The sequence below is a fragment of the Lampetra fluviatilis genome, chromosome 59, assembly GCF_964198595.1.
Source record: "Lampetra fluviatilis chromosome 59, kcLamFluv1.1, whole genome shotgun sequence".
Taxonomy (NCBI): domain Eukaryota; kingdom Metazoa; phylum Chordata; class Hyperoartia; order Petromyzontiformes; family Petromyzontidae; genus Lampetra; species Lampetra fluviatilis.
In genome coordinates, this window is record NC_136333.1 from 5956427 (window position 1) to 5971426 (window position 15000).

Consider the following 15000-nt stretch of genomic DNA (forward strand, 5'->3'; position numbering starts at 1 on the left):
GGCTGGGGGTGTAATGTATGCATATAAATGACAAAAATGGATCTACAGTGAATCCACATGATGTATTGTGTGTACGAGATTCCATCAATCGCGTCGCAACATTTATCTCGCAAGAGCGTGCGACTAGCGTGCCTCTGCTTAATTGCTGGTGAGCATTCAACAGGTCGAACGGAACGTTTACGAAAATGTCGATTTAAAGCTTTCGTGACTGCAGGGATTCATCTTCTTGGTTCTTTCGGTAAAGTCACGTAGAAGGGAAGTAATACAATAATAAAAATTAAACATAATAAAATTATTCTCAACGACGTTTCGGCCACATTTTTATTTATTATTTTATTACTTCCCTTCTACGTGACTTTACCGAAAGAACCAAGAAGATGTTTACGAAAATGTCAAGGGATTAATAAAAGGGTCGCAATAATTATTGTAATTGAAAGTCACGAAGGGAATGTCCCATCACGACCCCCAATTGGACGGAGGGCTCCGTCAAACCTCACTCAGGAAGGTGAAATTGACAGGATATCGATTTATAATTGGTTTTTTACCCTTCTATTTGGCAACAAAACTGAAACCTTTTTTTTTACAAGGAGTCATGTTTGCATAGACCACAATACCTGCAGCCATAATGCAAACAAAAAACATAACTCTGATAATATATGCAGGACAGTGCATATATTATCTGATAATATATGCAGGACAGTGCATATATTATCAGAGTTATGTTTTTTGTTTGCATTATGGCTTAGTGCTGTACTAGTACACTACACTGTACACTACACTATATACTACACTATACATTACACTATAATTGTAAATCGTGTAATGGGTTTACTCCCCAACACACAACCGGTTAGTGCTGTACTAGTATACTACACTATACACTACACTATACACTATGCTATACTTCTTCTTGGTTCTTTCGGTAAAGTCACGTAGAAGGGAAATAATAAAATAATAAATATAAAACATAATAAAATAATTCTCACGACGTTTCGGCCACAACGCAAGCAGCCGTCCTCAGGTGAAGAATAGATCTGTCGGAAAGACAGAGTCTGAATGAAACACCACCAGGCTTGGAGCGTATATTTAAGCTGGGTTGGAGGGGGAAGAGCGCCTTGTCTCTCTCCTCGCCTCTCTCTCTGTCTGTCTCTGTCTCTCTCTCTCTCCCCGCCTCTCTCTCTGTCTGTCTCTCTCTCTCTCCCCGCCTCTCTCTCTGTCTCTCTCTGTCTGTCTCTCTGTCTCTCTCTGTCTGTCTCTCTCCCCGCCTCTCTCTGTCCTCGGACGAACGACACCGATGCTCGTCACCAATTTCTACTCAACCCCGTTGATTTATTCCGCGTCAGAACCGCGGGACGATCGACAGAGGACGGCTTCGTTTGGGATGAGCAGCAGCAGCAGGAGGAGGTGGCGGTGGTGATGGGGTCGGCGTGGAGTTTGAGACATTTGGGACGCGGTAATTGGGAATGGTGAAGAGGGAAGCGATGGGGCAGATTTGTGTTTTTTTGTTGGGGTGGTCGTGGGTTTCTCTCTCGCTCTCTCTCTCTCTAGCAAATTGAATAAAGGCGATTCGGCCGGCCGATTTGGACGGGAGGGATTATTGTGATAGGCGGTGTCGATTACTCACAAGTTTCCCGCAACTGCAACAGCGACGAGGATTTGTCGGCACGCAAAGTGGACGCGCCAGGCACAGCGGTCGTCAACATTTGAATGTTGCATCAACCCGAGCTACCCCACCCGCCACCACCACCACCTCCACCTCCACCACCACCTCCACCACCACCTCCACCACCACCTCCACCATCACCTCCACCACCGCCGCCACCTCCACCGCCACCACCTCCACCTCCACCACCACCCACTACTTCGCCTGACCCCAACATGGTTCTGAGAAATAACTCTGTGAAGAATGAACGTCGATATTTGTGGTGGTAGTGGTGGCGTTGTGTGTGGTGGTGGTGGCAGGGGCTGTGTGTGGTGGTGGTGGTGGTGGCAGGCGCTGTGTGTGTGGTGGTGGTGGTGGTGGCAGGCGCTGTGTGTGTGGTGGTGGTGGTGGTGGTGGCAGGCGTTGTGTGTTGTGGTGGTGGTGGTGGCAGGCGCTTTGTGTGTGGTGGTGGTGGTGGAAGGCGCTGTGTGGTGGTGGCAGGCGTTGTGGTAGTGGTGGTGGTGGTGTGCGTTGTGTGTTGTGGTGGTGGTGGCAGGGGCTCTGTGCTGTAGTGGTGGTGGTGTGCGTTGTGTGTTGTGGTGGTGTGTGCTGTAGCGGTGGTGTGCACTGTGTGTTGTGGTGGTGGTGGCAGGCGTTGTGTGTTGTGGTGGTGGTGGTGGCAGGCGTTGTGTGTTGTGGTGGTGGTGGTGGCAGGCGTTGTGTGTTGTGGTGGTGGTGGTGGCAGGCGTTGTGTGTTGTGGTGGTGGTGGTGGCAGGCGTTGTGTGTTGTGGTGGTGGTGGCAGGCGTTGTGTGTTGTAGTGGTGGTGGTGTGTGTTGTAGTGGTGGTGGTGTGTGCCGTGTGTTGGCAGGTCACGAGCTGGCCATGTCGGATGGGGGACTATGACTACCTCATCAAGCTGCTGGCGCTGGGAGACTCGGGCGTCGGCAAGACGAGCTTCCTGCACCAGTACACCGACGGGATCTTCCGTGCCAAGTTCATCGCCACGGTCGGCATCGACTTCAAGGAGAAGCGAGTGGTGGGTACAGCGGCAGGGACCTCCGGCTTACTCTCAAAAAGGTCAAATCGACTTCCTCGCTCGACCGAGCATCGAGGTCGTTGCGCATACGGGGACTCTCCCCTACTTACGAACGAGCTAAGTTCCAGAGGTCCGTTGTCGTAAGTCGATTTGTTCGTGAGTCCGACTTTTACTCCGGTCGATTGCAAACGTGTTGTACGGCGTGGAGACTAAACACGGGGAGTGGCTTTAAAAGTTGTATAATCTCCTGCAGATGTAGATGCCACTGGTTTCTTCATGTTCTGCAGATGTAGATGCCACTGGTTCGTCACGTTCTGCAGACGTAGATGCCACTGGTTCTTCACGTTCTGCAGATGTAGATGCCACTGGTTCTTCACGTTCTGCAGATGTAGATGCCACTGGTTCTTCGCGTTTTGTAGATGTAGATGCCATTGGTTTTTCACGGTCTGCAGATGTAGATGCCACCAATTCTTCAGATTCTGCAGATGTAGATGCCACTGGTCCTTCATGTTCTGCAGATGTAGATACCACTGGTTTTTCACGTTCTGCAGATGTAGATGCCACTGGTTCTTCACGTTATGCAGATGTAGATGCCACCGGTTCTTCACGTTCTGCAGATGTAGATGCCACTGGTTCTTAACATTCTGCAGATGTAGATGCCACCGGCTCTTCACGATCTGTAGATGTAGATGCCACTGGTTTTTCACGTTCTGCAGATGTAGATGCCACAGGTTCTTCACGCTCTGTAGATGTAGATGCCACTGGTTCTTCACGTTTTGCAGATGTAGATGCCATTGATTCTTCACGTTCTGTAGATGTAGATGCCACTGGTTCTTCATGTTCTGCAGATGTAGATGCCACTGATTCTCCACGTTTTGTAGATGTAGATGCCACTGGTTTTTCACGTTCTACAGATGTAGATGCCACAGGTTCTTCACGCTCTGTAGATGTAGATGCCACTGGTTCTTCACGTTATACAGATGTAGATGCCACTGGTTCTTCACATTCTGCAGATGTAGATGCAACTGGTTCTTCACGTTCTGCCGATGTAGATGCCACTGGCTCTTCACGTTCTGCAGACGTAGATGCCACTGGTTTTTCACGTTCGACAGATGTAGATGCCACTCGTTTTTCACGTTCCGCAGATGTAGATGCCACTGGTTCTTCACGTTCTGCAGATGTAGATGCCACTGGTTCTTCACGCTCTGTAGATGTAGATGCCACTGGTTCTTCACGTTCTGCAGATGTAGATGCCACTGATTCTTCACGTTCTGTAGATGTAGATGCCACTGGTTCTTCATGTTCTTCATATGTAGATGCCACTGGTTCTTAACATTCCGCAGATGTAGATGCCACCGGTTCTTCACGTTCTGTAGATGTAGATGCCACTGGTTCTTCACGTTCTGCAGATGTAGATGCCACTGGTTCTTCACGCTCTGTAGATGTAGATGCCACTGGTTCTTCATGTTCTGCAGATGTAGATGCCACTCGTTCTTCATGTTCTGCAGACGTAGATGCCACTGGTTCTTCACGTTCTGCAGATGTAGATGCCGCTGGTTCTTCGCTTTTTGCAGATGTAGATGCCACTGGTTCTTCACGTTCTGCAGACGTAGATGCCACTGGTTCTTCACGTTTTGCAGATGTAGATGCCACTAGTTCTTCACGTTCTGTAGATGTAGATGCCACTGATTCTCCACGTTCTGTAGATGTAGATGCCACTGGTTCTTCACGTTATACAGATGTAGATGCCACTGGTTCTTCACATTCTGCAGATGTAGATGCAACTGGTTCTTCACGTTCTGCCGATGTAGATGCCACTGGCTCTTCACGTTCTGCAGACGTAGATGCAACTGGTTTTTCACGTTCTAGAGATGTAGATGCCACTGGTTCTTCACGTTCTGCAGACGTATATGCCACTGGTTCTTCACGTTCTGCAGATGTAGATGCCACTGGTTATTCGCGTTTTGTAGATGTGGATGCCACTGGTTTTTCACGTTCTGTAGATGTAGATGCCACTGGTTCTTCACGTTTTGCAGATGTAGATGCCACTAGTTCTTCACGTTCTGTAGATGTAGATGCCACTGATTTTTCACGTTCTGTAGATGTAGATGCCACTGGTTCTTCACGTTTTGCAGATGTAGATGCCACTAGTTCTTCACGTTCTGTAGATGTAGATGCCACTGATTTTTCACGTTCTGTAGATGTAGATGCCACTGGTTCTTCATGTTATACAGATGTAGATGCCACTGGTTCTTCACATTCTGCAGATGAAGATGCAACTGGGTTTTCACGTTCTGCAGACGTAGATGCCACTGGGTTTTCACGTTCTACAGATGTAGATGCCACTGGTTCTTCGCGTTTTGTAGATGTAGATGCCACTGGTTCTTCACGTTATACAGATGTAGATGCCACTGGTTCTTCACATTCTGTAGATCTAGATGCAACTGGTTCTTCACGTTCTGCCGATGTAGATGCCACTGGTTCTTCACGTTCTGTAGATGTAGATGCCACTGGTTTTTCGCGTTTTGTAGATGTAGATGCCACTGGTTCTTCACGTACCGCAGATGTAGATGCCACTGGTTCTTCACGTTCTGCAGATGTAGATGCCACTGGTTCTTCACGTTCTGCAGATGTAGATGCCACTGGTTCTTCTACAGTCATCGCGATGTCAGTTTCCAACGACTTCGTAATTGCGTTTCACATTTGTTGTTGTTGTTATCGTCTTGCGTTTTTGTGCTTTTGGCTCGCAACTTTGCACTTCAGCCTGGCCCCCGGGAGCCGGTACACAAAACCGTTAGGATGATGCACATTTAAAATAACGCAATTACCCATCGTACGTGCGTCCACCACTGGAGCTATGCTACTTTAAAATCATCTGGGTTGATATCTCATTTTTTTTTAAACTTCCTTTTGTGTTTAGCTTGTTGTCCTTCCAACGCACATCCGATTAGCACGGTTAGCTACGTACGATGCGCGAAAGAGGGTCAACATACGTGTGTAATAATCCTTCTTGAGACGGCTTCGGAATCAGTCCTTTTTATTTCCACTCCACAATACACTTTACTCACTCACTCTCCGTTGCTGGCAGACAACGGAGAGAGGACAGACTTCGCACTAAGTCCCCACCGCGCACGTGGCACCCAGAGCCCCCCGTCCGCGCGTGACCCTGCTCTTGTCAGTTTCCAGTCTGCTCCCAATCGTTCTCTCTCACTCTCTCTTAATCCCTTCGTCACGTGGTCCCCCCAGCCAATCGTTCATGGACAGCTTCGACCATTCTCGATGGTTCCCTGTCAATCCCGGGACCACGCCCCTCATCCGGCTCCCCATTAGCTGGGGCCCCGAATGGCCAGGCCAATCACTCCTGATGACATGCCGTGATCACGCCTGGGCCATGGTCCCTATCTCAACCCTTATTGGCTACAAGCAGGACCGGCAAGCCAATCCCCACGTGAACCCTCTATGGCTGTTATTACACATGTATGAACACATATCTACATGCATATGTCTGTGTGTACGAAGAACTATTTTTTTTGCACACTGTACGTAGCCAACCCGCGCTAAATCCCGAGGTCCGGGAAATAAAGCGGAGAATGCGGTCGCCCTTCGGGATTTTAAAGATGGGGATTTGTCGTCGAGCCGTCAACCCCAGCGGTTTCCACCAGGTTGAGTCTCGAACAGTCAACCCCGATGGTGTCCACCAAGTTGAGTGTCGAACAGTCAACCCCGATGGTTTCCACCAGGTGTACCAGGCCTCGGGCGACGAGGGCCTTCTGGGCGGTCGCAAGCAGAAGATTCATCTCCAGCTGTGGGACACTGCTGGCCAGGAGAGGTGACCTCACCACCACCATCATCACCACTACTACCAACTGACGTCACCACCACCACCACCACTACCAACTGACGTCACCACCACCACCATCACCACTACCAACTGACGTCACCACCACCATCATCACTATCAACTGACTCCACCACCACCACCACTACCAACTGACGTCACCATCATCACTACCAACTAACGTCACCGTTACCACCACCATCACCACTTCCAACTGCTGTCACAATCACCACCACCGTCACCACTGTCACTCTTATCACCGCCACCGTCACCACCATCACCAACCGCCACCACTGTCACCACCGCCGCGGCCACGGTCACCCACTACCGACATCGCCGCCGCCGCCGTCACCGAGTAGCGACCGCGACGCTTCTGCCCCACCGTGTGCAGGTTCCGCAGCCTTACCACGGCGTTCTTCCGCGACGCCATGGGCTTCCTGCTCATGTTCGACCTGACGAGCGAGCAGAGCTTCCTGAACGTGCGCAACTGGATGGGTGAGTCCGTGGGAGCACCCACCACGTGACCCCCCCCACTCCCCCACCACGTGACCCCCCCCCCTCAACCCTCGGGCTCAAGCACGGGCTCCGTTGAATCTTCGACGGCGCCCACGTGGTGCATCGGCCACGTGGCCCCCCCCGATCCCATCGACTCGGTCGATGGTTCGACCCCATTGGCTGCATGGAAGGTTGTAAACCGGGGAGGGTCGACGGTTCGGGGTGGGGTGGGGGGGTCTTTTGCAGGAGTGACGATTCGTTGACGTTATTCGGCCGCTCGTCGCTAGGGGTTGCTGTTGAGCGACCATGAGAACGCCACCACCACCAGCGTCATCATGCAGCACGTCGTGCGGGGGTTCGCGGTTTACGACGTAGCCCACCCGTTTTCTCGTGTGTCCCGCGCGCAGAGCAACTGCAGATGCACGCGTACTGCGAGAGCCCGGACGTGGTGCTGTGCGGACACAAGTCGGACCTGGAGGACCTGCGCGTCGTCTCGGCCAAGCAGGCGCGCGAACTCGCGGACTCTTACGGGTCAGCGCTCAACACTGCACCATAGACTCAACACTGCACATAGACTCAACACTGCCCATAGATTCAACACTGCCCATAGACTCAACACTACTCATAGACTCAACACTGCACATAGACTCAACACTGCCCATAGACTCAACACTGCACATAGACTCAACACTGAACGTAGACTCAACACTGAACGTAGACTCAACACTGAACGTAGACTCAACACTGAACGTAGACTCAACACTGAACGTAGACTCAACACTGCACCATAGACTCAACACTGCCCATAGACTCAACACTGCACATAGACTCAACACTGCACATAGACTCAACACTGCACCATAGACTCAACACTGCCCATCGGTAAAGCACTGCACCTCCGACTAGCGCGGAATCCGACGAGCAATGAAGCTCTTTGTCACAGTATGTCCAGGAGGGACGTCTGTGTCGCAACATGCACACGACACGACACACAACATGCACACGACACGACACACAACATGCACACGACACGACACACAACATGCACACGACACACAACATGCACACGACACACAACATGCACACGACACGGCACCCACCGACCAACGCGGAAACACAACACGGGCCAAGCTCCGACATCCGGAACCCGCGGGGAACTTGGCGGTGCCGATTGACCAACTCCGCCGGCGATCTGCCGGTTTAATTTGACACACAACAACAACAACAACAACCGCCATTCGCCACTAAGTGGCGGTGACGTCACCACGATGCTTGTGCCAGGCCAAGTGCACCTTGAGGCTATCACGTGAAGTGTCGAACGCCCGCTGGCAGGAGGTCACGGGGCAGACCCAGCAGGTGCCACGGGTCGACTGACTGAGATGACTGAGATGACTGGCTGATGAAAAAACACAACAACAACCGCCATTCGCCACTAAGTGGCGGTGACGTCACCACGACGCTTGTGCCAGGCCATGTGCACCTTGAGGCTACCACGTGAAAGTGTCGAACGCCCGCTGGCAGGAGATCACGGGGCAGACCCAGCAGGTGCCACGGGTCGACTGACTGAGATGACTGAGATGACTGATGAAAAAACACATCAACAACCGCCATTCGCCACTAAGTGGCGGTGACGTCACCACGACGCTTGTGCCAGGCCATGTGCACCTTGAGGCTATCACGTGAAGTGTCGAACGCCCACTGGCGGAAGGTCACGGAGCAGACCCAGCAGGTGCCACGGGTCGACTGACCGAGACGACCGAGATTTGACACGCACGCACGGCGTCACAGACGAACGCGTCACACGACACCGCACGGGGAGCGGAACACTCTCACCGGGACACCTTCCACCCCCCCCCCACCCCCACCCCCACCCCGTGTGACCGACGTCCCTGACGTCCCCGACGGCGCGTGCAGGATGCCTTACTTCGAGTCGAGCGCCGCGTCGGGCGCCAACGTCGCCGCGGCCGTCACCGCGCTGCTCGACCTCATCATGAAGAGGATGGAGTCGACGCTCGGACGCTCCACGCTGCCCGGCGCCCACAGGGGAAGCGGAGGCGGCCCCGGCGGGGTCTTCGCGGACGGCGCCGGCGACGCCAAGCGGAGTAAATGCGCCTGCTAGCCGCGCGGACGGCACGCTGGCCCAGCGCGGGCCGCCCCGGGGTCTGCGCGACGCTCCGTGCCGTGCCTCTCCCGCTCGCTCGCTCGCTCCGGAGACGCCGCTCGCCTGCCCTACGCGGCCGCAGTACGCAGAGCGACGGCGGAAAAGATATCCACCTCCTCTCCACCTCTTCTTCTCCACCTTCTCCACCTCCTTCTCCACCTTCTCCTCCTCCCGGGTAGCCCTGTTGGGACGAGTGCCGTTAGGCGGCCGTAGCCCCCTGCGATGCTGGAGGCAGCGTGGGTCAGCGTCCGCGAAACGCAACCGGCCGCCTTTGTGTTCCCCCTGCTGCTGCTTTTAGTTTCCCTCCGATACCTTGGGGTTAGGCGCCAGTGACCAGGTTTCGGGTAACCGGTTGGCCGTGAGCGGGAATCGAACTCGGGCTACGTAGCGCAGCGCGCCCGCCCGCTGCGACGTGTTCAACACGCAAAGGCAAAGGTCCCGCTTCCTCCCCGTGTAGCCTGCGACGGACTGTCGGGGCAAGTGCTGTTCGTAGCGTGCAGCACTTGCGAAGGCCGGCACGGCACACGAAGTGGGGGGTGGGGTGGCCGGCACCGCGCCAGCCGGCCAGCTGCCAGGCGGGAACTCTAGGGAGCAGGATGGAGCAGTCTCGTTTTCAGGAGTGACTTGGGTCCTCGAAATGACAAGAGGAAGAGAGAGAAAAAGTTTGGGTTGTCGAAGGCGGGGAGCGTAGACATCGAAATTTGTAATAAATATCAGCCCACACGTTCTGCTGGATGTGAGTGAGCGAGCGCCCGTCCGTCCTTACCTCCCTCCAGCCAGCAAAACTTTTAAAAGTAATATTAATACGAAGCGTTTGCAAAAAAAAGACCAAATTAATGCAGATGCAAAGCAAACCGAATAAGTTGACACGTCACACAACACGCCGTCACGCACCACAAAGACAAAGATGCGCCGCTTGCTCGCTAACAGCACCAGCCCCAACACGCTGCGTGGGCTACCCGCGGCCATCTTTGAGTTGGCATTCACGACCACGCAACACAACAACAACAAAAACAATGGCCGCCGTTCGCCGCTAAGTGTCGACGACGTCGCCAGCCCGTCGCCCTTCCCCCCCCCAGCGCCTCCGATTATCGCGGTTGGCTACGTGCGGCGCGACGAGGAGTCCGATACACACGTGCTCGCGAACGGCGCGCGGCGCTTGCGCCAGGCTCGGTGCGCTATGCCACCGCAAAGAACGGTCAAAGGCTCGTCGGCGGGGAGGCCGCGGTACGTCACCACCCCTCGGTCCCGCACGCCGCTTTGGGTTCCTGCCGAGTGATCGCGATCGCTCGGTCGGCATCCGCCGTGGAACCATGGTGGGTGGGTGGGGTGGGGGGCTGTTGGGGGGGGGGGCGGTTGGGGGGGGGTCTCTTCTTTTCTTCGCTCCGTTCAACGCCGCCACTGCCGCTGCCGCCGCCGCTGCTGCTGCTGCGAGGACTTCTCAAGACACTTTGGTCCTCGCGTTTCAGACTCTGGTGAACTTCTCTGGTGGACTCTGGTGGACTCTGGTGAACTTTGGCGGACTCTGGTGGACTCTCCTTGAGGAGGAGCACACACGGACACACGGAAGCCCCGTGACGGGTTCGAACCCGTGTCCATGGCCTTTCCTTAGCGCGGCGCTTTTTCCCTCCTGAAGTTGCACGGAGCGTCTGCCCAGAACAAAAAAAAAATGCATGCGACGTTGGCTCAACGTTTGGTTGACGTTGGGTCAGTGTTGGTCTGACGTTGGACCGACGTTGGACCGACGTTGGTTCGACGTTGGTTCGACGTTGGCTCAAAGTTTTGTTGACGTTGGGCCAGTGTTGGTCCTGGCCCGACGTTTGCCTGTGTCCTGTGTCTCTCTCTTTGTCTCTTTCTCCCCCTGCGAATGTGACGACGTTGTCGAAAATCAGCGGTGGTGCCGTGCCGTAAATCAAAGTGAGCGGCTCATGGCGGTGCAGGATTTAAATTTAAACTGAACTATAAACTCCACGGTAGAGGTGTTTTTTGGGGTTAGATCACATGAATATAAACGTGTCGTTAATGCCTCCACCACCACCCGACACAGCCGACTAGTTAAGGGGTTTGTCACGTCAACAGAACGTGGCCAATTCGTTACTAGTACAGCACTAACCGGTTGTGTGTTGGAGTGTAAACCCACTACAACATTGACAATTCGTTACTAGTACAGCACTAACCGGTTGTGTGTTGGAGTGTAAACCCACTAGAACATTGACAATTCGTTACTAGTACAGCACTAACCGGTTGTGTGTTGGAGTGTAAACCCACTAGAACATTGACAATTCGTTACTAGTACAGCACTAACCGGTTGTGTGTTGGAGTGTAAACCCACTAGAACATTGACAATTCGTTACTAGTACAGCACTAACCGGTTGTGTGTTGGAGTGTAAACCCACTACAACATTGACAATTCGTTACTAGTACAGCACTAACCGGTTGTGTGTTGGAGTGTAAACCCACTACAACATTGACAATTCGTTACTAGTACAGCACTAACCGGTTGTGTGTTGGAGTGTAAACCCACTACAACATTGACAATTCGTTACTAGTACAGCACTAACCGGTGTGTTGGAGAGCCAAGCCACAACATTTACAATCTGACTACGACGTTTCACGACACATTTATATTCACGCAATCTAACCCCCCCCCAAAAAAAAAAAACATGCATTATGGATATTGGTCGCGAAAGCTAAACTAAACTATAAATTCTAGATTTCGATTTAAAGCTTTCGTGACGGCAGGGATTCATCTTCTTGGTTCTTTATGTATATCTATGTTCCCACCGTTTTCTCTCTCTCTTTCCGTCATCTGCATCTCTCTCATCGTCGCCACATCCGTGTCTCTCTCCGTACCTCTCGTCCCACATTTCCTTGTCCGGTACCGCTTCGAGCATCTCACTCGGAGCAGTTTATGCATTTAAAAAGCGGGGGTGGGGGGGGGGTGGTTGGTTCGGAGGGGGTGGAAGGGGTTTGGGGGGCCCTGCAAAAGTAATGAATGCAGAGAGGGCCCCCCTCAATCGGCCGGCACCACCACTGACACCCTGGAGGGGGGTGTGGTGGGGGGCATTCTGTTTGCATCACGATTCCTCGCTGACCTCTGTCTCTCGCCGCCGCTGCCGCCACCGTTGTGACTGCCGCACGACTTGGAGAGTTACTCGGTTTGCTCAACAACAACAACAACAACCGCAGAACACCTCGCGCTGTCCGCCTCCTGCGTTCGCTCCGTCGCCAGCCGCATTGTTTCTTCTTCTGAATCTCTGTGGAGGTCGCCGAGCGATGGAAATCCCAGCGCATTGTCGAAGCGTGGAACTCGGGGGGACCGGGAAGGGTCAGGGGTCAGATCTTCACAGAGGTCACCGCGACTTAGCCCGTCCAACTCTGTGTGAATATATGGGTCTCTGTGTGAGTCTATAGGTCTCTGTGTGAGTCTATGGGTCTCTGCGTGAGTCTATGGGTCACTGCGTGAGTCTATGGGTCTCTGCGTGAGTCTATGGGTCTCTGCGTGAGTCTATGGGTCTATGTGTGAGTCTATGGGTCTATGTGTGAGTCTATGGGTCTATGTGTGAGTCTATGGGTCTCTGTGTGAGTCTATGGGTCTCTGCGTGAGTCTATGGGTCTCTGTGTGAGTCTATGGGTCTCTGTGTGAGTCTATGGGTCTCTGCGTGAGTCTATGGGTCGCTGCGTGAGTCTATGGGTCTCTGTGTGAGTCTATGGGTCTCTGCGTGAGTCTATGGGTCTCTGCGTGAGTCTATGGGTCTCTGCGTGAGTCTATGGGTCTCTGCGTGAGTCTATGGGTCTCTGCGTGAGTCTATGGGTCTCTGCGTAAGTCTATGGGTCTCTGCGTGAGTCTATGGGTCTCTGTGTGAGTCTATGGGTCTCTGCGTGAGTCTATGGGTCTCTGCGTGAGTCTATGGGTCTCTGCGTGAGTCTATGGGTCTCTGCGTGAGTCTATGGGTCTCTGTGTGAGTCTATGGGTCTCTGCATGAGTCTATGGGTCTCTGCGTGAGTCTATGAGTATCTGCGTGAGTCTATGGGTCTCTGTGTGAGTCTATGGGTCTCTGTGTGAGTCTATGGGTCTCTGTGTGAGTCTATGGGTCTCTGCATGAGTCTATGGGTCTCTGCGTGAGTCTATGGGTCTCTGCGTGAGTCTATAAGTCTGTGTGAGTCTATGGGTCTCTGTGTGAGTCTATGGGTCTCTGTGTGAGTCTATTGGTCTCTGCGTGAGTTTATGGGTCTCTGCGTGAGTCTATGGGTCTCTGTGTGAGTCTATGGGTTTCTACGTGAGTCTATGGGTCTCTATGTGAGTCTATGGGTCTCTGTGTGAGTCTATGGGTCACTGCGTGAGTCTATGGGTCTCTGTGTGAGTCTATGGGTCTCTGTGTGAGTCTATTGGTCTCTGCGTGAGTCTATGGGTCTCTGCGTGAGTCTATGGGTCTCTGTGTGAGTCTATGGGTCTCTGTGTGAGTCTTTGGGTCTCTGCGTGAGTCTATGGGTCTCTGCGTGAGTCTATGGGTCTCTGCGTGAGTCTATTGGTCTCTGTGTGAGTCTATGGGTCTCTACGTGAGTCTATGGGTCTCTATGTGAGTCTATGGGTCTCTGTGTGAGTCTATGGGTCACTGCGTGAGTCTATGGGTCTCTGTGTGAGTCTATAGGTCACTGCGTGAGTCTATGGGTCTCTGTGTGAGTCTATGGGTCTCTGTGTGAGTCTATGGGTCTCTGTGTGAGTCTATGGGTCACTGCGTGAGTCTATGGGTCTCTGTGTGAGTCTATAGGTCACTGCGTGAGTCTATGGGTCTCTGTGTGAGTCTATGGGTCTCTGTGTGAGTCTATGGGTCACTGCGTGAGTCTATGGGTCTTTGTGTGAGTCTATAGGTCACTGCGTGAGTCTATGGGTTTCTGTGTGAGTCTATGGGTCTCTGCGTGAGTCTATGGGTCTCTGTGTGAGTCTATGGGTCTCTGTGTGAGTCTATGGGTCACTGCGTGAGTCTATGGGTCTCTACGTGAGTCTATGGGTCTCTGTGTGAGTCTATGGGTCACTGCGTGAGTCTATGGGTCTCTGTGTGAGTCTATTGGTCTCTGCGTGAGTCTATGGGTCTCTGCGTGAGTTTATGGGTCTCTGTGTGAGTCTATGGGTCTCTGCGTGAGTCTATGGGTCTCTGTGTGAGTCTATGGGTCACTGCGTGAGTCTATGGGTCTCTGCGTGAGTCTATGGGTCTTTGTGTGAGTCTATGGGTCTCTGCGTGAGTCTATGGGTCTCTGTGTGAGTCTATGGGTCTCTGCGTGAGTCTATGGGTCTCTGTGTGAGTCTATGGGTCACTGCGTGAGTCTATGGGTCTCTGCGTGAGTCTATGGGTCTCTGTGTGAGTCTATGGGTCTCTGTGTGAGTCTATGGGTCTCTGTGTGAGTCTATTGGTCTCTGCGTGAGTCTATGGGTCTCTGCGTGAGTCTATGGGTCTCTGTGTGAGTCTATGGGTCTCTACGTGAGTCTATGGGTCTCTATGTGAGTCTATGGGTCTCTGTGTGAGTCTATGGGTCACTGCGTGAGTCTATGGGTCTCTGTGTGAGTCTATTGGTCTCTGTGTGAGTCTATAGGTCACTGCGTGAGTCTATGGGTCTCTGCGTGAGTCTATGGGTCTCTGTGTGAGTCTATGGGTCTCTACATGAGTCTATGGGTCTCTATGTGAGTCTATGGGTCTCTGTGTGAGTCTATGGGTCACTGCGTGAGTCTATGAGTCTCTGTGTGAGTCTATGGGTCTCTGTGTGAGTCTATAGGTCACTGCGTGAGTCTATGGGTCTCTGCGTGAGTCTATGGGTCTCTGTGTGAGT

General features: G+C 52.9%; 1 protein-coding gene and 1 long non-coding RNA gene across 2 annotated transcripts in view; one reads left to right on the forward strand and one right to left on the reverse strand.

Annotated features, from left to right (window-relative positions):
- The window catches only part of LOC144950707 (uncharacterized), a 306816-nt gene that overhangs the window by 154997 nt on the left and 136819 nt on the right, over positions 1–15000 (reverse strand). The gene's annotated exons all lie outside the window — the stretch shown is intronic.
- The window catches only part of LOC144950844 (ras-related protein Rab-27A-like), a 49446-nt gene that overhangs the window by 26335 nt on the left and 8111 nt on the right, over positions 1–15000 (forward strand). Inside the window, exons 3-7 of the mRNA XM_078880968.1 lie at positions 2513–2680; positions 6421–6509; positions 6910–7013; positions 7421–7544; positions 8928–9115. Coding sequence (XP_078737094.1) covers positions 2513–2680; positions 6421–6509; positions 6910–7013; positions 7421–7544; positions 8928–9115 — 673 coding nt within the window. The remainder of the gene's footprint in view (positions 1–2512; positions 2681–6420; positions 6510–6909; positions 7014–7420; positions 7545–8927; positions 9116–15000) is intronic.